Source organism: Berghia stephanieae, chromosome 15 (assembly GCF_034508935.2).
Source record: "Berghia stephanieae isolate SIO BIC M18660-M18661 chromosome 15, UCSD_Bste_1.3, whole genome shotgun sequence".
NCBI lineage: Eukaryota > Metazoa > Mollusca > Gastropoda > Nudibranchia > Aeolidiidae > Berghia > Berghia stephanieae.
The window spans coordinates 17,507,340-17,531,588 of NC_088374.1; the positions used below are offsets into that span (position 1 = coordinate 17,507,340).

General features: G+C 39.6%; 1 protein-coding gene across 1 annotated transcript in view; it reads right to left on the bottom strand.

Moving 5' to 3' along the window:
- LOC144960234 (uncharacterized) overlaps nt 1-24,249 on the bottom strand; it is a 63,162-nt gene that overhangs the window by 28,485 nt on the left and 10,428 nt on the right. Inside the window, exons 2-11 of the mRNA XM_078893232.1 lie at nt 20,260-20,396; nt 18,902-18,967; nt 16,679-16,747; nt 15,243-15,420; nt 14,630-14,773; nt 13,545-13,628; nt 10,095-10,148; nt 7,706-7,853; nt 2,361-2,796; nt 190-960 (exon numbers count right to left, since the gene is read on the bottom strand). Of these exons, the coding sequence (XP_078749358.1) occupies nt 190-960; nt 2,361-2,796; nt 7,706-7,853; nt 10,095-10,148; nt 13,545-13,628; nt 14,630-14,773; nt 15,243-15,420; nt 16,679-16,747; nt 18,902-18,967; nt 20,260-20,338 (2,029 nt within the window). The 5' untranslated portion in view covers nt 20,339-20,396. The remainder of the gene's footprint in view (nt 1-189; nt 961-2,360; nt 2,797-7,705; nt 7,854-10,094; nt 10,149-13,544; nt 13,629-14,629; nt 14,774-15,242; nt 15,421-16,678; nt 16,748-18,901; nt 18,968-20,259; nt 20,397-24,249) is intronic.

Sequence of the window (24,249 nt, forward strand, 5' to 3'; positions counted from 1 at the left end):
TTAAAAATCCAATCCCTAGAAATCCAATCATTAGAAATCCAACCATTGGAAATCCAATCATTAGAAATCCAATCACTAAAAATCCAATCATTAGAAATCCAATAATTAAAAATCTAATCATTAAAATTCCAATCATTTGAACTCCTGTCATTGGAAATCCAATCATTAAAATTCCAATTATTTACTCACCAACAGGAGGGGGGACATTTGCCGGAATGTTATTAATGACGTCAACAGGATTGGCTTGGAAGGCTGGGGCTGTAGGAGAGAAACTCTCCTGATTGGTCAAGGGGACGTTGATGGAGTTCCCCACACTAATGGGGATGCTATTTATAGCCGGCACGGCAACATTGACTGGGTCAAAGGGTGCGTTGATGACTGGGTCAAGGGGTGCGTTGATGACTGGGTCAAGGGGTGCGTTGATGACTGGGTCAAGGGGTGCGTTGATGACTGGGTCAAGGGGTGCGTTGATGACTGGGTCAAGGGGTGCGTTGATGACTGGTTCAAGGGGTGCGTTGATGACTGGGTCAAGGGGTGCGTTGATGACTGGGTCAATGGGTGCGTTGATGGAGTTTCCCAAACTGTTGGGGATGTTATTTATGGCCGGCAAGGCAACATTGACTAGATCAATGGATGCGTTGATGACTGGGTCAAGGGGTGCGTTGATGACTGGGTCAAGGGGTGCGTTGATGACTGGGTCAATGGGTGCGTTGATGACTGGGTCTATGGGTGCGTTGATGACTGGGTCAAGGGGTGCGTTGATGACTGGGTCAATGTGTGCGTTGATGATTGGGTCTATGGGTGCGTTGATGACTGGGTCAAGGGGTGCGTTGATGGAGGAGCTTCCCACACTGATGGGGATGCTATTTATAGTCGGCACGGGAACATTGACTGGGTCAAGGGGTGCGTTGATGATGTCAACAGGGGTTGGGTTTACAGGGGCTGGCTGGATGATTGGTGCTGTTGGAGCAGCGTCGAGAATATATGAAAACAGATAAGAGAATAGACAAATATTAAATAAATTATTTGTTCTCACCTCGTCTGTTTTACATATTCTCCAACATTATACAACATTGTCTCGTCCAGAGTTCATGGAGTGATCAAGTTATATATATATATATATATATATATATATATATATATATATATATATATATATATATATATATGAGTGTTGGTGGGTACTCGTAGGTACGAAAGTGCTCGATAATGATGGTTAGAGCTAATATAAAATATAAAATATAAATTGTCACTCCATTATATGGCCAAGACGTTCGTTTCTGTGGCTTTCATCCACGTCTTCGGTCGGCATAATGTCCGAACGTCTTGGCCATATAATGGGAGTGACAATATATATTTTATATCTATCTATCTATCTATCTATCTATCTATCTATCTATCTATCTATCAATCTATCTATCTATCTATCTATCTATCTATCTATCTATCTATCAATAAATCTATCTATCTATCTATCTATCTATCTATCTATCTATCTATCTATCTATCTATCTATCTATCAATCTATCTATCTATCTATCTATCTATCTATCTATATATATATATATATATATGTTGTGTTTTTATTTATTTTTTTTGTTGTAGTTGCCACTTTAAGAAACTATGATAAATCTTCATAAAAAAGATTAACGCTTTTTCTGACTTTTTTTTGTCCACCCAAGACTGACCCAAGGTCAGAGAAATGGGGGTCGACCAAACAGACCAGAAGAAGAAGCCTTCACCAGGATTTGCGTCTCCAATCTTACCTGGAGTGTGTGAGGCAAAGGCCTGTGCCAAGGACAGAAGAAGATGGAAGAGTGCTGTTGAGGCCCTATGGTTCGCCAGGAGCCAAGAGGCATACGTCAAGTCTGTCCACTAAGCAGTGAAATGGTTCTCTCAGATCTGGCGGAAAGTACTTTGTGATAGATGGGCATCCTATCCTAAAGATAGGCAAGCAATTGCTAATATAGAAACCAGGATTAACTCCATGGGCCTCATGGCTCTGAGGGACTACTTTTTTTAAATAGTATGTATCTGGTCTTGTAGTATGACACTCGCTTTCGGATCGGAGGGTCCTGGGTTCGATCCTCTCTCGGCGCATAGTTGAGTCCTTGGAAAAGGCTCTTTTCTCACATTCTCTCACCGTATCAGGTGTAAACTGAGTACCTGGCCACTAACAGCGTTGTCTTTGTCAAAAAAATTTTTTTGTAATATCTCCTAACAGGCGTCATGTCTCGTTCTACATGTTACGTGCTGCTACTAGTCAGGGACCATTTGTAAAGCGCGTTGAGCACGTTTAGTGGATATTGCGCTATATAAAATCTCAATTGAAAAAAAATAGATTTTTAGTATGTAGTTACCTATGGGAGTTGGGGCCACTCCATTGGGAATGACAACAGGGCTGTCAATGACGTTGGTGTCTTGCACTATCGGCAAATGTGGCTGTTGTTGCTGTTGTTGTTGTTGTTGCTGCTCCTGAAGTTGTTGCTGCAGATGTTGTTGTTGTTGTTGTTGCTCCTGAAGTTGTTGTTGCTGCAGTTGTTGTTGTTGTTGTTGTTGTTGTTGTTGTTGTTGAAGCAATTCTTGTTGCTGTTTCAGCTGTTCTTGTTGCTGCTTTTTCAACAATTCCTGTTCCAACGTCTTTAGTTGTTGCTGCTGTTGCACAATCTGCTGTTGTAGTAGTTGCTGTTGCTGCAGGATTTGCTGTTGTTGCTGTTGTTGTTGCTGCTGCTGAAGCTGCTTTCGGAGTTCTTGTTCTTGTTTCTGCCGTATCAGTAACAACTGTTCTTGTGCTTTCTAAACGGACAAAACAGAAACAAAAACATAAGCCACTATTCATAGTCATTCTCAAAACTAACTAGGCAGAGGAAATAGGGACAAAAATTGAGCTTTTATATAGCGCAATATCCACTAAACGTGCTCAAAGCGCTTTACAAGGTTTTTCCTGGTCAACAGCAACATTTAACATGTAGGACGGGACATAACGCCTGTTAGGCGATATTACAATTTTTCGGACAAAGACAACGCTGTTAACGGCCAGGTACTCATTTTACACCTGAGTACGGTGAGAGAATGTGAGTAAAGAGCCTTTTCTAAGGACTCAACTATGCGCCGAGCACGAGGCTCGAACCCAGGCTCGAACCTTCCGATCCGAAAGCGAGTGTCATACCACTAGACCACATAGCCGCACAGGAAGAAGTCGATGGGGCTGTATTGGACACACCCTTAGAAAGAAATGACTCCACTATAACAAAGAAAGTATTGGACTGGAACCCTCAGGGCAGAAGATCAAGGAGAAGGCCACGAGGAACATGGAGAAGAATTAAAGAAGCTGATATACAGAGAATTGGTAAGACCTGGAATGAGATAAAAAAAGTTTGCTCAATACAGAGAAGGATGGAAACTGTTTGTCTGTGGCCTATACCCTGACCCAGGGTGAAAAAGGCAATGATGATGATGATTATCTCACATAAGAGAAAAAAAAGTAATAGGTGGTACATATGTTAAAGTAGTAGACAAAATTCTGTTCTATTGATGTGTCGCATGTAATGCCTTTATTGACCAAATAAGGAGCAGAAGTGGACCGCCAAACCTTTCAGTACCAGTTACATTTTGTAAATAGTAGTAGTAGTAGTAGTAGTAGTAGTAGTAGTAGTAGTAGTAGTAGTGGTAGTAGTAGTAGTAGTAGTAGTAGTAGTGTAGTAGTAGTAGTATGGTAGTAGTAGTAGAGTAGTAGTTTAGTAGTAAGTAGGTAGTAGTAGTAGTAGTAGTAGTAGTAGTATAGTAGTAGTATAGTAGTAGGTAGTAGTAGTAGTATAGTAGTAGTAGTAGTAGTAGTGTAGTAGTAGTAGTAGTAGTATAGTAGTAGTAGTAGTAGTAGTAGTAGTAGTAGTGTAGTGAGTGTAGTGTAGTTATAGTAGTAGTAGTTAGTAGTAGTAGTAGTAGTAGTAGTAGTAGTAGTAGTAGTGTAGTAGCGTGTAGTAGTAGTAGTAGTAGTAGTAGTAGTAGTAGTAGTAGTAGTTAGTAGTAGTAGTAGTAGTAGATAATAGTAGTAGTAGTAGTAGTAGTAGTAGTAGTAGTAGTAGTAGTAGTAGTGTAGTAGTAGTAGTAGTGTAGTAGTAGTAGTAGTAGTGAGTAGTTAGTAGTTAGTAGTAGTATAGTAGTAGTAGTAGTAGTAGTAGTAGTATAGATATAAAGAGTAGTAGTAGTAGTAGTAGTAGTAGTAGTAGTAATAGTAGTAGAAGTAGTAGTAGTAGTAGTAGTAGTGTAGTAGTAGTTAGTAGAGTAGTAGTTAGTAGTAGTATGTAATTAGTAGTAGTAATAGTAGTAGTAGTAGTAGTAGTAATAGTAGTAGTAGTAGTTAGTATAGTATTAGTAGTAGTATGATAAGGGTAGTAAGTAGTAGTAGTAGTAGTAGTAGTAATAGTAGTAGTAGTAGTAGTAGTAGTAGTAGTAATAGTAGTGTAGTAGTAGTAGAGTAGTAGTAGTCTAGTAGTAGTAGTAGTAGTAGTAGTAGTAGTAGTAGTAGTAGTAGTAGTAGTAGTAGTAGTAGTAGTAGTAGTAGCAGCAGTAGTAGTAGTAGTAGTAGTAGTAGTAGTAGTAGTAGTAGTAGTAGTAGTAGTAGTAGTAGTAATAATAATAATAGTAGTAGTAGTAGTAGTAGTAGTAGTAGTAGTAGTAGTAGTAGTTGTAGTAGTAGTAGTAGTAGTAGTAGTAGTAGTAGTAGTAGTAGTAGTAGTAGTAGTAGTAGTAGTAGTAGTAGTAGTAGTAGTAGTAGTAGTAGTAGTAGTAGTAGTAGTAGTAGTAGTAGTAGTAGTAGTAGAAGTAGTACTAGTAGTAGTAATAGTAGTAGTAGTATGCCTCACAGTCCGAATGACGCTGCTGAGAATTGTGTGATTCAGTCATTGTTTATGAGTATAGCTGCTCTCTTCATCCATGTTGTAAATTGTTTCCATTGGTCACGGTCCTGGGCCAGAGTTTTGAGGCCGTAACTTTAGTACGGAGGGCACTGCAATATTACTTAGTTCTTCAAGGATTAATTTTGTAAATGCGCAGCAAAATTTTAATATTCAGATATTAATTACACGTAAGCGTTGCTACGCAGCAATTACCAAACCAATAAATGTTCACGCTCAGTAAGCTTGATTTGAAAAGAACCCCCCCCCGTACTTTGACCAAATCGGACTTCTTTGCACAGAGTTGTTCAACTGAGTTGATCACGTGAAAACAAGGACTGGATCGTGTGAGACGGCATTTTACTTACTGACAGCAGCAGCTTCTAATGGTGCTCACACTACTATGTTATGACGATCGACCCAATCAGCAGCAGCTTCTAATGGTGCTCACACTACTATATTATGACGATCGACCCAATCAGCAGCAGCTTCTAATGGTGCTCACACTAATATGTTATGACGATCGACCCAATCAGCAGCAGCTTCTAATGGTGCTCACACTATTATGTTATGACGATCGACCCAATCAGCAGCAGCTTCTAATGGTTCTCACACTACTATGTTATGACGATCGACCCAATCAGCAGCAGCTTCTAATGGTGCTCACACTATTATGTTATGACGATCGACCCAATCAGCAGCAGCTTCTAATGGTGCTCACACTACTATATAATGACGATCGACCCAATCAGCAGTAGCTTCTAATGGTGCTCACACTACTATGTTATGACAATCGACCCAATCAGCAGCAGCTTCTAATGGTGCTCACACTACTATGTTATGACGATCGACCCAATCAGCAGCAGCTTCTAATGGTGCTCACACTACTATATTATGACGATCGACCCAATCAGCAGCAGCCTCTAATGGTGTTCACACTACTACTATGTTATGACGATCGACCCAATCAGCAGCAGCTTCTAATGGTGCTCACACTACTATGTTATGACGATCGACCCAATCAGCAGCAGCTTCTAATGGTTCTCACACTACTATGTTATGACGATCGACCCAATCAGCAGCAGCTTCTAATGGTTCTCACACTACTATGTTATGACGATCGACCCAATCAGCAGTAGCTTCTAACGGTGCTCACACTACTATGTTATGACGATCGACCCAATCAGCAGTAACTTCTAACGGTGCTCACACTACTATGTTATGACGATCGACCCAATCAGCAGCAGCTTCTAATGGTTCTCACACTACTATGTTATGACGATCGACCCAATCAGCAGTAGCTTCTAACGGTGCTCACACTACTATGTTATGACGATCGACCCAATCAGCAGCAGCTTCTAATGGTGCTCACACTACTATGTTATGACGATCGACCCAATCAGCAGCAGCTTCTAATGGTGTTCACACTACTATGTTATGACGATCGACCCAATCAGCAGCAGCTTCTAATGGTGCTCACACTACCATGTTATGACGGTCGACCCAATCAGCAGCAGCTTCTAATGGTGCTCACACTACTATGTTATGACGATCGACCCAATCAGCAGCAGCCTCTAATGGTGTTCACACTACTACTATGTTATGACGATCGACCCAATCAGCAGCAGCTTCTAACGGTGCTCACACTACTATGTTATGACGATCTACCCAATCAGCAGCAGCTTCTAATGGTGCTCACACTACTATATTATGACGATCGACCCAATCAGCAAATTCTTTACCGCACTCGTGCACCGTCGCAAACCCGCCCTGAAGCTTCGTCACAATACACCGTTCAACTATATGCTCTGCGGTTTCGTGTTCGTTCCCAAATCAGGTACATGTTGGACAGGTGGAAAGTCCCCACTGATGAAGCGATTTTGCCTAAGGCAGGTTTCTCGACCGAAGCCGATTCGTTACAACCCAGTGTCTCCTCTTGCTGGTGGAGAAGCCTGGCAACTTCTCCCCCAGTTTTGAGGAGTGTATGTCTCCGCCCCCTCGAGGGATTGAATTCGTCCTAACCGACTTCCATCTCGTATATGCATCTCTGCTCGTTGATCTCTGACCTTGTCGTTGGTGGGGGGAGCTTGGGGCAGATCGGGGGGTAAAGGAATAATTCCAGTTGACCGTCACGAGACCATCTCGGATGTCGAGCCTACAGCGGACCATTTGACCGGCATCGGCCCACCATGATATGTGACTAATGGAGATCAAACCCGGTGCCCGATTAGCCTCGACATTCCGGGCTCCACACTTTTGTGTTGACAGATGAATGGCCTTTTCAAGATAATTCTAGTGACAACCTGATTTGGAGGGAGGGAGACACACACACACACACACACACACACACAGAGATAGATAGAGAGAGAGAGAGAGAGAGAGAGAGAGAGAGAGAGAGAGAGAGCTAGACACACACACACACACACAGAGAGAGAGAGAGAGAGAAAGGTGAGAGAGAGAGAGAGGAAAAGAGAGAGAGAGAGGAATGAGAGTAATATATATATATATATATATATATATATATATATATATATATATTATATATATATATAGAGAGAGAGAGAGAGAGACAGATAGATAGATAGATAGATAGATAGATAAATAGATATATAGATAAATAGATAGATAGACAGAGAGAGAGACAGATAAATAGATAGATAGACAGACACAGAGAGAGAAAGAGAGAGAGAGAGAGAGAGACAGAGAGATACAGATAGATAGATAGATAGATAGATAGATAGATAGATAGATAGATAGATAAATAGATAGACAGACTAAGAGAGAGAGAGGGAGATTCAAGAGAGAATGACCTTTTGTGTCTGTAATTCTTTCTGTCTCTGAAGCCGTAAAGCTCTCTCTAATCCCAGCTGTTTTTGCTGTTGCGGTTGTTGTACTTGTCGAACTTGTTGTGCTTTTTGTACTTGCTGTTGTTGTTGTACTTGCTGCTGTTCTCTTGCTCTGTGAGAGATAAACAAATATGTTTTATAGTATTTATAATTTGTGCCGTTGTTTTTGCTGTTGAGGTTGTTGTACTTGTTGTACTTATTGTACTTGTTGTACTTATTGTACTTGTTGTACTTGCTGTTGTTATTGTGCTTGTTGCTGTTCTCTTGCTCTGTGAGAGATAAATAAATATGTTTTATGGTATTTATAATTTGTGCGGCTATGTGGTCTAGTGGTATGACACTCGCTTTCGGATCGGAAGGTCCTGAGTTCAAGCCAGCCTCGCTCGGCGTATAGTTGTGTTCTTTGAAAAGGCTCTTTAATCACATTCTCTCACCGTACTCAGGTGTAAAATGAGTACCTGGTCGTTAACAGCGTTGTCTATGTCGGAAAAAATAGTAATATCGCCTAACAGGCGTCATGTTTCGTTCTACATATTACGTGTTGCTGTTGGTCAGGGACCCATTGTAAAGCGCTTTGAGCACGTTTAGTGGATATTGTGCTATATAAAAAAAAGCTTAATATAACATCATGAGGTTCTGGCAGCTCATTTGGTAGAGCACTTGCTTCACACGCAAAGGGACTGATCGATCCCGGGTGCAGTCGATATTTTTTCTGACTCCCCCCCTCCCCCCACCCCAACCCCCTGTCCATCCATCCGTGATTGAGTAGCTAGGTCTGTTAGGTCTGCCCCCCCCCCACCCTCTTGCTCATCCAGGCAGTGATTTGGTAACTGGGTCTGTTTGATCTGACGGATAGTACCTTGCAATAGTCTAGCGTCGTCCTATCCAAAGGATAGCAGGCAATTGCTATTGTCGGTTTCGCGCATAGAAACCGGGATAAACTCCGGCTTCATGGGCATCAAGGCTCTAATTGATGACTTCAAATATGGTCAGTCTATGAGTTGACACAGGATATGGTCAGTCTGTGAGTTGACACAGGATATGGCCAGTCTGTGAGTTTACACAGGTAACAGTCAGCCTACGTGTTTACGTGCAGCTATCGTCAGGCTATGCGTTTACACACCCTATTGTGAGGCTATGCGTTTATAAACCCTATGGCGAGGCTATACGTTTACAAACCCTATGATGAGGCTATGCGTTTACAAACCCTATGATGAGGCTATGCGTTTACAAACCCTATGGCGAGGCTATACGTTTACAAACCCTATGATGAGACTATACGTTTACAAACCCTATGATAAGGCTATACGTTTACAAACCCTATGGTGAGGCTATACGTTTACAAACCCTATGGTGAGGCTATGCGTTTACAAACCCTATGGTGAGGCTATGCGTTTACAAACCCTATGATGAGGCTATGCGTTTACAAACCCTATGGCGAGGCTATACGTTTACAAACCCTATGATGAGACTATACGTGTATAAACCCTATGATGAGGCTATGCGTTTACAAACCCTATGGCGAGGCTATACGTTTACAAACCCTATGGTGAGGCTATACGTTTACAAACCCTATGGTGAGGCTATACGTTTACAAACCCTATGGTGAGGCTATGCGTTTACAAACCCTATGGTGAGGCTATACGTTTACAAACCCTATGGCGAGGCTATGCGTTTACAAACCCTATGGCGAGGCTATACGTTTACAAACCCTATGGTGAGGCTATGCGTTTACAAACCCTATGGCGAGGCTATACGTTTACAAACCCTATGATGAGACTATACGTTTACAAACCCTATGATAAGGCTATACGTTTACAAACCCTATGGTGAGGCTATGCGTTTACAAACCCTATGGTGAGGCTATGCGTTTACAAACCCTATGATGAGGCTATGCGTTTACAAACCCTATGGCGAGGCTATACGTTTACAAACCCTATGGTGAGGCTATACGTTTACAAACCCTATGGTGAGGCTATACGTTTACAAACCCTATGGTGAGGCTATGCGTTTACAAACCCTATGGTGAGGCTATACGTTTACAAACCCTATGGCGAGGCTATGCGTTTACAAACCCTATGGCGAGGCTATACGTTTACAAACCCTATGGTGAGGCTATGCGTTTACAAACCCGATGGTGAAGCTATACGTTTAGAAACTCTATGGTGAGGCTATACGTTTACAAACCCTATGGTGAGGCTATACGTTTACAAACCCTATGGTGAGGCTATGCGTTTACAAACCCTATGGTGAGGCTATGCCTTTACGAAGGCTATGTTCAGGCAATGTATATTTATGAAGGGCACTGTCGGACCAATAATGTAGGTAATTTTTATAAAATGTTCAATCTTACGTGAAAGAGAGTTGCTGCTGAGCTGCCAATCTGTTATTATTGAAAGGCTGGTCTCTGAAAACAAACAAACAAAATAAATAAAAAGATATAAAAAATTAGAAACTATCAATTAAACAAAAAGCAGAACTAATTAAGTGTCACCAAACGACTCTAACAGATATTCTGTTTCGTAATCTAAACCCTTCTTCAGTCAAAAACAAAAAAAAAACAACAAAAAACAAAAAAAACAAAAACAAAACAATTATTGTTTTTATTATTGGCTGAAGAAAGGATTTGAGCCCGAAACGTTCCGTGTGTTTTTGTTTTTGACTGAAGAAGGGATTTGAGCCCGAAACGTTCCGTGTGTTTTTGTAATTGGTTGAAGAAGGGATTTGAGCCCGAAACGTTCCGTGTGTTTTTGTTTTTGGTTGAAGAAGGGATTTGAGCCCGAAACGTTCCGTGCGTTTTTGTTTTTGGCTGAAGAAGGGATTTGAGCCCGAAACGTTCCGTGTGTTTTTGTTTTTGGTTGAAGAAGGGATTTGAGCCCGAAACGTTCGTGTGTTTTTGTTTTTGGTTGAAGAAGGGATTTGAGCCCGAAACGTTCCGTGTGTTTTTGTTTTTGGCTGAAGAAGGGATTTGAGCCCGAAACGTTCCGTGTGTTTTTGTTTTTGGTTGAAGAAGGGATTTGAGCCCGAAACGTTCCGTGTGTTTTTGTAATTGGTTGAAGAAGGGATTTGAGCCCGAAACGTTCCGTGTGTTTTTGTTTTTGGTTGAAGAAGGGATTTGAGCCCGAAATGTTCCGTGTGTTTTTGTAATTGGTTGAAGAAGGGATTTGAGCCCGAAACGTTCCGTGTGTTTTTGTTTTTGGTTGAAGAAGGGATTTGAGCCCGAAACGTTCTGTGTGTTTTTGTAATTGGTTGAAGAAGGGATTTTAGCCAGAAACGTTCCATGTGTTTTTGTTTTTGGTTGAAGAAGGGATTTGAGCCCGAAACGTTCCGTGTGTTTTTGTTTTTGGTTGAAGAAGGGATTTGAGGCCGAAACGTTCCGTGTGTTTTTGTTTTTGGTTGAAGAAGGGATTTGAGGCCGAAACGTTCCGTGTGTTTTTGTAATTGGTTGAAGAAGGGATTTGAGCCCGAAACGTTCCGTGTTTTGTTTTGGTGAAGAAGGGATTTGAGCCCGAAGTTCGTGTTTTTGTTTTGGTTAAGAAGGGATTTGAGCCGAAACGTTCCGTGTGTTTTTGTAATTGGTTGAAGAAGGGATTTGAGCCCGAAACGTTCCGTGTGTTTTTGTTTTTGGTTGAAGAAGGGATTTGAGCCCGAAACGTTCCGTGTGTTTTTGTTTTTGGTTGAAGAAGGGATTTGAGCCCGAAAGTTCCGTGTGTTTTTGTTTTTGGCTGAAGAAGGGATTTGAGCCGAAACGTTCCGTGTGTTTTTGTAATTTGTTGAAGGGATTTGAGCCCGAAACGTTCCGTGTGTTTTTGTTTTTTGGTTGAAGAAGGGATTTGAGCCCGAAACGTTCCGTGTGTTTTTGTTTTTGGTTGAAGAAGGGATTTGAGCCCGAAACGTTCCGTGTGTTTTTGTTTTTGGTTGAAGAAGGGATTTGAGCCCGAAACGTTCCGTGTGTTTTTGTTTTTGGTTGAAGAAGGGATTTGAGCCCGAAACTTCCGTGTGTTTTTGTTATTTGGTTGAAGAAGGGATTTGAGCCCGAAACGTTCCGTGTGTTTTTGTTTTTGGTTGAAGAAGGGATTTGAGCCCGAAACGTTCCGTGTTTTTTGTTTTTGGTTGAAGAAGGGATTTGAGCCGAAACTTCCGTGTGTTTTTGTATTGGTTGAAGAAGGGATTTGAGCTAGAAACGTTCCGTGTGTTTTTGTTTTTGGTTGAAGAAGGGATTTGAGCCCGAAACGTTCCGTGTGTTTTTGTTTTTGGTTGAAGAAGGGATTTGAGCCGAACGTCCGTGTTTTGTTTTTGGTTGAAGAAGGGATTTGAGCTAGAAACGTTCCGTTTTTGTTTTTTGTTTTTGGGTTTGAAGAAGGGATTTGAGCTGAAACGTTCCGTGTGTTTTTGTTTTTGGTTGAAAAGGATTAGCTAGAAATTCGTGGTTTTGTTTGGCTGAGAAGATGCAAACGTTCCGTGTGTTTTTGTTTTTGGTTGAAGAAGGGATTTGAGCTAGAAACGTTCCGTGTGTTTTTGTTTTTGGTGAGAAGGGATTTGAGCTAGAAACGTTCCGTGTTTTGTTTTTGAAGAGGATGGTAAAACTTCGTTTTTGGTTGAAAGATACTGAAAGTTCCAAGCTGTTATATTATTTATCATTGTTCATTATTCATTCCAATTACAACGAGTAGCTTTTACGAAACGAGGAACAACGTTTGATTTCCAAAACTCAAAGATTGCAAGAAATCTTTTCTCTACCCCTCAATACTCTTCAACAGTGGTAACGTCACTTCCTTCCCAATGACGCATGGTAAATTAGTAACACTGACTCTAAACTATCGGAACAATGGCGGACGCCCGTATGAAATATTTCTCCGACGAGCATAAAAGCGTATCCAGAGGAGAAAAAAACCCCACATAAATTTGATCATGTTTTGACTTTTACACATTCTGATCACAAGGAATATGAAAAGTTCTAGCCAGCATGAATAATAAAAAGTAATGATCTTCTTTGTTTAGAACCAAGATGGCCGCGTTGCCGATTGGATTCCAATTGGATTCAATAGTCTTATGTCACGTCGCCCATCGTTACTTTTTATTCTTCATGCTGGCTAGAATTTTTCATATGTCTTGTGATCAGAATGTGTATAAGTTAAAACATGATCAGATTTATAATGTTTTTTTCTTCCTCTGGATACGCTTTTATGCTCGCCGTAGAAATATTTCATAAGAGCGTCCGCCATTGTTCCGATAGATTAGAGCCAGTTTCTCAGTTACTCTGCGTCATTACGAGGGAAGTGACGTTACGACTGTTGAAGCGTATTGATTCCGATTTTGTTATCTCTGAATAAAAGACATTTTCATAAGAACTGAACAGATTCTTCTTTTAGAAAAACAACTTTTTTTTGGTGATATTGGATACTTGATAATCTGACTTTAAAAACTATTATCGTTAACATGATATCATTACGTGTGATTAATAATAATAATAATAATAATAATAATAATAATAATAATAATAATAATAATAATAATAATAATAATATATAATAATAATAATAATAATAATAATAATAATAATAATAATAATAATAATAATAATAATAATAATGATAATGATAATAATAATGATAATAATCATAATGATAATAATAATAATAATAATAATAATAATAATAATAATAATAATAATAATAATAATAATAGTAATAATAATAATAATAATAATAATAATAATAATAATAATAATAATAATAATAATAATAATAATAATAATAATAATAATAATAACAATAATAACAACAATAACTACGACACCAACCTTTGTATGGTGGGGCTATTCGACCCTATTCCCCTCTTCATCAATGCCTCTATCTGTGCCGTTGTCAGGGACTGGGACCTTGTACTGGAAACACGAGGAGGGGATACGACATGGATGGGATTGGGTTATGATTTAGCGAAAGCGTTTGTATTGCTGCTGCTGTTTGTTTTCCTCCTCCTCCTTATCATCATCCTCCTCCTCCATTACCACCACCACGACCAGTTCCTCCTCCTTATCATCATCATCATCATCATCATCATCCTCCTCCTCCATTACCACCACCACCACCAGTTCCTCCTCCTTATCATCATCATCATCATCATCATCATCATCATCATCCTCCTCCTCCATTACCAACACCACCACCAGCTCCTCCCCCTTCTTCTCCTCCAACACATAAAACAATGTTAAACGTTTATAAAGACAGTATGCGCTTGGATAAGAAGCTCACAACATTGCCATTCGGAAGTATAGATAGTTCAAAGTTGACGTCACTCAGGTCTTTGTTATGTTTTTGCCATCCGCGTTTATGAGTAATTCTCACTAAGCTGTATTAACCAGACTATAAACGTTCATGGTTACACGACATGGTCCCTGAACTTCCGGATGTCAATGTTGTGAGCTTCTTAGCCCAGCGCATACTATCTATAAGTTAACGAAGATAACGATCAATGTCAAGGCTATGAATCTATCAAGGTCACTACGGGCCGCCCTATGTAAATTTATCAAGTCGCCTTCCCCCTATCTCAATTTGTGGCTCTGAGTTATTCCAGTGTTTTAAAAAAAGTTTTTTTAACACTCTCCTTACCAACTATAGGAAAATCGTCACATTCGTTACGATACAAACCAACATTTTTCTTATTCAAATTTCTTTTGCACAGCATAAAATTTAAAGAAAATGAACAGTGTTTTGTAGAACACGTTTTGCTAAAGAAATTACGCATGGCAAGAATTTTACTGCTATTGTGTTTCAGTGATAAAAATCTATTTATGTGTTAGTTGGGTGTGAAGTTTTGGGGAAAATCCTGAAAATGGCTGGTAAGGAGAGAGTTAAAGACCTTTAATGCTTTTAAGTGTAGCCTTACTTTGTAGGTCTTCTAGCTTGTGGATTAGTTGTGGCAAGCTGACGGAGAGCTGACGTGATGGAGCCTGCGTTGTACATTCTGCCACCATCTCGCTGGCGCTGGCGTTGTTCTCGCTTGAACTTCTCAAACTGGGACCGGGTCATTCTGTTTATAGAGATGTATTTGGGGGGGGGGGGGGGGGGTGGCGGTGGTTGTGATGATGGTGATGATGGGGGTGGTGATGATGATGATGATGATGATGATGATGATGATGATGATGATGATGATGATGATGACGATGATAGTGGTGGTGGTTGTGGTGGTCGTGGTTGTGATGATGATGCTGGTGGTGGTGGTTGTGATGACGATGGTGGTGGTGATGATGATGATGATGATGATGATGATGATGATGATGATGATGATGATGATGGTGATGATGATGACGATGGTAGTGATGATGATGATGATGATGATGATGATGATGATGATGATAATGGTGATGATGATAGTGGTGGTGGTTGTGATGATGATGATGATGATGATGATGATGATGATGATGATGATGATGATGATGATGATGATGATGATGATGATGATGATCTTACAAACTGTTAAATTCCAAACAAAACCCCACCTTATGACAAGAGTTCTTCCTCTTGTTCCCGGCTTCCTGCCATTGGCTGTAGGCTTGGTCGAATCGCGACCTTGAACTACCGTTGACCTTTGACCTTGATTTGACCCGGATGTTCTCGACATCAACTGACTGATTTGCTGTTGACGACGTAGTTGTTGTGGCGATGACGCCGTTGAACCTGTTCGAGGAAATAAAGATTCAAAGAGTAAAGTGTTATTAGTCAGGAAATAGGCTTCAACAGTCGTGACGTCACTTCCCTCGTAATGACGCATAGTAACTAAGTAACTGGTTCTAAACTATCGGAACAATGGCGGACGCCCTAATGAAATACTTCTCCGACGAGCAAAAAAAGTGTATCTGGAGGAGAAAAAACATAAATCTGACTATGTTTTGACTTGTATACATTCTGATCACATGACATGTGAAAAAGTTCCAGCCAGCATGAAAAATAAAAAGTACATATTTTCTTTGTTTAGAACCAAGTTGCTCGCCGTTGCTGGGCGACGTTACATCAGACTATTGAATCCAATTGACGTTCTTGGGAAAGACACGTATTTTAACATTTGGCCAGAAAACTCGTCCTTCAAATATCAATTAATTTAAATGACCCTCATCTTGGCAAAAAATCTCAACCTCGCGCCTCCCCACCCCCCTCTCTCTCTCTTTCTCTCTCTCTCTCTCTCTTTCTATTTCTCTCTTTCTCTGTCTCTCTCTGTCTCTCTCTTTCTCGCTCTCTCTTTCTCTTTCTCTCTTTCTCTCTCTCTCTCTGTCTGTCTCTCTCTCTATTTCACTCTCTCTCTCTCTCTCTCTCTCTCTCTCTCTCTCTCTCACCCAGATTAAATTATGTATCATTCATATACAAGGTGTCCCCCAAAACTGTATACATAAGGACGTCGGATGTTCTGAGTTTTTTTGTTTTTTTTTTAAAAAAATAAACACATGGCATCGCATGAATACATTTTTATTGGGACACCCATTCCTCCCACCAAATCCAAGCATCAGTAACACACTTTATAGTCACCTGGAACAACTACAAAACGCGTTTAACTTCTACGACATTGCACACGACCGAAGGGCGAAAGCTCAGGTAGCAGCCTCTTATCACTACTATGTTATGACGATCGACCGAATCAGCAAAGTCTGGTCCGCATTCGTGCACCGTCGCAAACCCGCCGGGTAGCATCGTCACAACACACTGTTCGACTAGATGCTCTGCCGTCTCAAGTTCTTGCCCACAGCGGGTACATGTTGGACAGTCAGAAAGACCCCACCGATGAAGCGCACTGGCCGTGAGGCAGCTCCTCGATCGAAGCCGATTCGCCGTCACCCAGTGTCTCCTCTTACTGGTATCAAAGCCTCAGGTGGTCGCTGGTTCGAATAAGTAAGTAAGAAAGTATTGGGACAGCCCGTTTGTATAGATGTTGAAATCAACTGACCTGCTACATTTAAGGTTCTTCTCGAGTATGGAATTCTGGAAGCTTCGCTGTAAATAATGTCTCGATTGCCTGTGAAAAAATAAAGAAATATAAGTGTTATATTATCTATGTTATAGAGAGAACAAAGTTGACGTCTTTCATGTCTTTGTTATTTTTTTGTTGTTGTCCATCCATGTTTATGAGTAATTCTCATTAAACTGTATTAACCAGACTATAAATCTTCAAGGTTACACATTGTTTTGCGTGCTGGTCTGTTATACTTCCGGATGGCAATGTTGTGAGCTTCTTAGCCAAACGCATACTGTCTATAGATAGTATGCACTTGGCTAAGAAGTTCACAACATTGCCATCCGGAAATATAATGGACCAACATACAAAACTGTGTGTAACCATAAACGCTTAAAGTGAGGCTAATACAGCTTAGTGAGCATTACTCATAAATGCGGATGGCAAAAAACAATAACAAAGATCTGAGTGACGTCAACTTCGAACTATCTATAGATAGTATGCAGATGACGTCACTCAGGCCTTTGTTATTGTTTTTGCCATCCGCGTTTGTGAGTTGTTCTCACTAAACTGTATTAACCAGACTATAAAAGTTCATGGTTACGCAGAGTTTGTGTGTTGGTCCGTTATACTTCCGGATGGCAATGTTGTGAACTCCTTGGCCAAGCGCATTCTATCTATAGAGCTTTAGCATTACTGCTGGCTTGTAAACAAACTTCGCGGTGCTTGTGTGTCATGACCCCATGACCTCCAGAAGTCGGGAGAAGGACTCAGGATAGACACGACGGTTGAAACCACTTTTGTGTGTGGAGTAGTGGATGGCATCAATTAGATTCAGTAGTCTGATGTCACGCCGCCCGGCAACGGCGGCCATCTTGGTTCTAAACAAAGAAAATCATTACTCTTTATTCTTCATGCTGGCTAGAACTTTTCATATGTCTTGTGATCAGAATGTGTAAAAGTCAAAACATGATCAAATGTATGTGTTTTTTTCTCTGGATACGCTTTTATGCTCGTCGGAGAAATATGTCATACGGGCGTCCGCCATTGTTCAGATAGTTTAGAGCCAGTGTTACTAAGTTACCATGCGTCATTAGGAAGGAAGTGACGACTGTTGAAGAGTATTGTAGTATATCGTCCCATTCACGGCTAGTCGGAGTTTTTATTGTTTTTTTTTTTATTTTAACCTCAAGAATGGGAGACACCCAATGTTTGTCGTCACTTTGTCAGTTTAGATTTATCTCCATCTTTTAAATACGACAATATACAGGTATTGGGATATTAACCTTAAAAAACAAAAAAAAATACACACACACCACAAAAAAGAATAAATAATTAAATATTAAATAAACCGGTAAATAAATATATAAGTTTAAAAAAAAAAGAACCAAAAAAAAAAAAAACTCAACAAAAAACAATAAAACAAATAAATAAATATATACATAAAACATAGGCGGAGTTGTCGTACCGGTAAGGTCGTGGGTTCGAGCCCCCATCGTCGCGAAATTTTTATTCTCTATTTAATTGTCTTCTGGTACGTTTGTACTCACTTTATTTTTTTTGTTATTATCAATATAAATAAGTGCCTGCTCCACTCAGTTTTCTAAAATATAGATGTACATTGGCAAAGAGATTACTAACTATTTATTTATTTATTTATTTATTTATTCGCAATTTATTTATTGTTTATTACCTATTCCTCATTCATCTATTATCCATTTATCATTTATTTATTATTTACCTATTTATTATTTACTTATATAATATCTATTTATTTATTATTTAATTAATATTTACCTATTTATTATTCATTTATTTATATAACTATTTATTTAGAATTTATTATTCATTTATTATTTGTTATCTATTCATTATTCCTTCATCATTTATTTATTCTGTATTTGTGACCCTCCGTCTCAAAACGGTATTATGTCGGGATGATTCAGACCCCAAAAAGTGAATTTAGAGATAGAATGATGAGAAATTGGAGCTTAGAAGTTTTTGCAATGCAAGAAATAGTCTTTATACTCCACCATAAAGTACAGAAATTAAACCCAAGTTGGATATTTGTGGCTATGAATTCAATTTCCCTTACCGAGTGGATCCCGACATAATACCGTTTTGATACGGTGGGTCACATTTATTTATATATATATTTATTTTATGATTTACAGTCGAACATTAAATACACCAATAGACATAAAATATCAACCTTACCTGTATTCTGTTGAGACAATCGTTGATATAAAGGTTGAGATCCACTCGATCTCCTGTTTGAAAAGCCTGCACAATGAAATTAAACGAATATTGGAAGGAAAAACAAAACAAATAATGTGCATCTAGCGCGTTTTTTTAAAATTGAGCTTTATATAGGGCAATATCCACTTAATGTGTCCAAAGCGCTTTACATGGGGTCCCTGGTCAACAGCAACATTTAATATGTAGGATCTAGGACGCGACATGACGCCTGTTAGGCGATATTACAATTTTTCGGACAAAGACAACGCTGTTAACGGCCAGTTACTCATTTTACACCTGAGTACGGTGAGAAAATGTAAGTAAAGAGTCTTTTCCAAGGACTCCAACACTACCAAAAAACATATAGCAGACGTGCACTTATTTGAAGGTCTGATAACCTAATTCCTTATGGGCTCAATGTTGTTTGTCATGGGATTCTCAAAAAATGAAGCAAATATTGTAGGCCCAGAAGTGGGTTCCGATGTCAGACCTGCATATGATGTGCACGTCTCATGTAACACAAGGTTTGGCCTGTTTTTTTTTTAATTAGCAAAAAAAATTCCCCCTCCTCTCCGCAAAAAAGGAAAAAAAAGGTTATTTAACTCACTCAATCCTAGAGATTTCTACTTTTCAAAATTGGAAAAAAATGTATTAAAAATGAGTATGTGCATAGATATTTTTATTCAACTGCCATGAACATGTAAACATTAAGAACAATAGCTTTGATACTACGCCTATAATTTGTCTCAGAAAAATGTAATAAATAGCATTGGGTAAAACTAACCAAAGGCATACTACGGATATAGTCGGTGTTAGGGTTGAGTGAGTTAAAGAAAAGAAAAAGAGAGAGTAAAAGGCATAGGTCTAGAAACAAAATCAAAAGACACAAATAATTTTTATAAAAAATGATCAAACAGTGAGACCAAAAAAATAATAATAAAACAACAACAACAAAAAAAAAAAACAAACAAAAAAAACAAACAACATCCCCCCCCCCCAACCCAACCCGACTTTCCTCCAAGAAAAAGCAAAAACAAAACAAAAACAAATAGTCACCTCCCCCCCCCCATAAACACTCCCCACCCCCAACCCAACCTTCCTCCAAGAAAAAACAAAAACAAAAACAAAACAAAATCAAATAGTCACCCCCCCCCCCCACCCATAAACAACGAAACAAACAAACAACACAATCTCCCTACAAGCAAAAAAACAAACCCAAACAAACAAATAAAAATAAAGCAAACCCCCCCCCCACAAAAAAAACAAAACAAAACAAAACAAACCAAAACAAAACAAATCAAAAACGAATTAACGACATCAAATTGAATACAACTTACTTTGGTCTTGAGTACGGACCACACAAAACAGTGACGTCATCACCACGAATCCAACGGACAGAGTTCTTGTTGTCGCCATCTTTGTCTTTGTTCTTTACACGTACGTCACGTCCTTTGTTATTTAGTTGTTACCTGTTCTAAAAATAGAGGTTTGATATGAAAACGTTTCCATTTTTTTACCTAACCAAAGACCTCAGTAAATAATGTAGATAGTATGCGCTCACAATATCGCCATTCGGCTGTATAACGGACCAAACTTAGTTGTTACCTGTTCTAAAAATAGAGGTTTGATATGAAAACGTTTCCATTTTTTACCTAACCAAAGACCTCAGTAAATAATGTAGATAGTATGCGCTCACAATATTGCCATTCGGCAGTATAACGGACCAACACACGTAGCTCTGTGTAACGATGGACTGTTATTGTCTGGATAATATAGATAGTATGCGCTTGGCTAAGAAGCTCATAACAATGCCATCCGGAAGTAAAACGGACCAACACACAAAACTGTGTGTATCCATGAGCTTTCATAGTCAGGTTAATACAGTTCAGTGAGCATTACTCATAAACGCGGATGGCAAAATACAACGACAAAGACCTGAGTGACGTCATCTTCGACCTATCTATAGTTATACTTCCGGATGGCAATGTTTTGAGCTTCTTTGCCAAGCGCGTACTATCTACCAACACACAAAACTGTGTGTATCCATGAACGTTAAAAGTCAGGTTACTACAATTCAGTGAGCATTACTCATAAACGCGGATGGCAAAAAACAATAACATAGACCTGAGTGACGTCATCTTCGAACTATCTATAGAATAGGGCAGAGAAGTCGAGACCTTATATTCTTCCGGTTCAAAACTCATTGAAAGGGTGTAACCAGTCCTCCAGGGGGACCAACAGTAAATAGTTTGTTTTTGTTTTACGGGTTTTACGGTGCTTGCAACACATTTAGGTCACATCAGCGCCAGTGAAAAGGAAGAAAATGGGATACTCAAAAGTTCTAGAATTACAAATAAAGCACACAAGAAAAATTAAGACATAGGGGAACTGGGAACAAATAGGGATCAGATGTAGATTCCAAGAGCACACTATCAAAGTACTTAGTTTTAGATCACACCTATAAGTCTCATCGGACACAAGCACAAAATCCAACAAAGAGAAATACACTTAAATGCTTACATTATAAATTCAAAATAAATATAATAATACATAACAGATAGATGATTTACAAGGAAAAAAATATCATCTCCCAAAACAATAACTATCCATTTGACTGTTTCCCTCCCAGCTAGGACTCCGGCCAGGGCCAGGACAAAACCAAGTAATCTCATTCCAAAACAAAGACAGAAAGCATGTTGGAAAACAGATATAAGGGGATAGAAGACACAGTATCTACCTCCCTGCCCACTATGGGAGGTCAGTAAATAGGTTACATATTGAAAGCATAATATGGCTAGACTATTTTAGTATCGCCTAACTTGGAATGCATCACAGGCGTGTATAAGGAGGGTACAGATTTTCGTAAACAGGTGCATACGTAAGCTACTCAGAATAAAATGGATGGATAGAAAAAAAAAAGAAGAAGTATGGAAAAGAACACAGCAGAAACCAGTGGGAGAGGAAATAGGAAGAAGACGATGGAGGTGGATTGGACACACGCTTAGAAAGAATGACTCCACTATAACAAAGAAAGTATTGGACTGGAACCCTCAGGGCAGAAGATCAAAGGGAAGGCCACGAGGAACACGGAGACGAATTAAAGAAGCTGATATACAGAGAAGTGATAAGACATGGAATGAGATAAAAAAGTTAGCTCGGGATAGAGAAGGATGGAAACTGTCTGTGGCCTATACCCTGACCCAGGGTGAAAAAGGCAATGATGATGATGATGATAGAGAAGGATGGAAACTGTTTGTCTGTGGCCTATACCCTGACCCAGGGTGAAAAAGGCAATGATGATGATGATGATAGAGAAGGATGGAAACTGTTTGTCTGTGGCCTATACCCTGACCCAGGGTGAAAAAGGCAATGATGATGATGATGATGATGATGATGATGATGATGATGATGATAGAGAAGGATGGAAACTGTTTGTCTGTGGCCTATACCCTGACCCAGGGTGAAAAAGGCAATGATGATGATGATGATGATGATGATGATGATGATGATGATGATGATGATGATGATGATGATGATGATGATGATGATGATGATGATAGAGAAGAATGGAAACTGTTTGTCTGTGGCCTATACCCTGACCCAGGGTGAAAAAAGCAATGATGATGATGATTTTAGTGTCAGAAGGTAGGGGCAGTGTCGCTAGGCTCAGCGGTACGGTCTTTGCTTCGTACCCGAAAGGTACCGAGTTCGATCACCCATCGCTGAGTTGTGTGGCCTTGAGCAAGTCTCATTCTCCCTAGTTCAATTTGCAGCGCTGCACTGCCTGCGGCTAACAACCTGGGTTATTCCAGTATTGTGTGGCTAGCTATGTGGTCTAGTGGTATGACACTCGCTTTCGGATCGGAAGGTCCTGGGTTCGAGCCTCGCTCGCACGGCGCATAGTTGAGCTCTTGGAAAAGACTTTTTACTCACATTCTCTCACCGTACTCAGGTGTAAAATGAGTACATGGCCTTCAACAGCATTGTCTCTGTCGGAAAAAAATGTATTATCGCCTAACAGGCGTCGTGTCTCGTTCAACATGTCATATGTTGCTGTTGGTCAGGGACCCTTTGTAAAGCGCTTTGAGCCTATTTAGTGGATATTGCGCTGTAAAAAAGCTCGTTTTTCCCCCATAGAATAGAACCTCGAGATAAATTTCCCATATGAAATGAATAAAGGGAATTTTATTTTAATTTTATTTATTTTATACGTAAAAGAGCGTCAATTTGCAGCGCAGAACTGCGGCTGACGCCTGGGTTATTCCAGTATTCCCTTAGAATAGAACCTCGAGATAATTTCCCTTATGAAATGAATAAAGGGAATTTAATTTTAATTTTAATTTTATTTTATTCTTGTACGTAAAAGAGCGAGGATGGATGATCAGGGGCAGCGTGGCTCAGCGGTATGGTCTTTGCTTCCTACCCGAAAGGTACCGAGTTCAATCACCCGCCGCTGCGTTGTGTGACCTTGAGCAAGGCACTTTGCCCCAGCTCACTTTGCGGCGCTGCTCTGCGGCTGACGCCTGGGTTATTCCAGTCTTCCCTTGGAATAGACCCTAAAGACACATTTCCCCTTGGGGATGGATAAAGGGAATTTTTCTTTTTTTTTTCTTTTTCCTTTTTTTAAAAATTATTTATTGACGACCGACATAGGCTCAAAAATAAGATGAATCAGAGGATCAATAAGATTCAAGTCTGATGTCACGTCCGCCTAGCAACCAGCAGCTTGGTTCTAAATAAAGAAAATCAGTACTTTTTATTCTTCTCATGACTGTTGAAGCCTATTAAACAATATATGTAACCAGTCCTGCAAATGACTGGTTTTACACTTCCAGTGAGATTTGAACCTCGAGTATTTTGATTTCGCATTATTTTTCCTTATTGATGCTATGCGTTTAGGTAAAATACTCATAACATCAGCCAGCCGGATAAAACATACCAACACACGAACTATGTGTAGCCTTGAGGGCTTATAACATGATAGCATGCACTTGACTAAGAAGCTCACAACATTGCCATCCGGAAATATAACGAACCAACACACAAAACTATGTGTAACCATGAACGTTTATTGTCTGGTTAATACAGTTTAGTGAGAATTTCTCATAAACGTGGATGGCAAAAAACAATAACAAAGACCTGAGTGACGTCAACTTCGTTCTATCTAGAGATAGAACGAAGATGACGTCAGTCAGTCTTTGTTATTGTTTGTTTTTTAATTTGTTTTTTTTTTCTTTTTACCAACTATGTTTATGAGTAATTCTCACTAAACTGTATGAACCAGACTACAATCGTTCAAGGTTACACATACATAGTTTTGTGTGTTG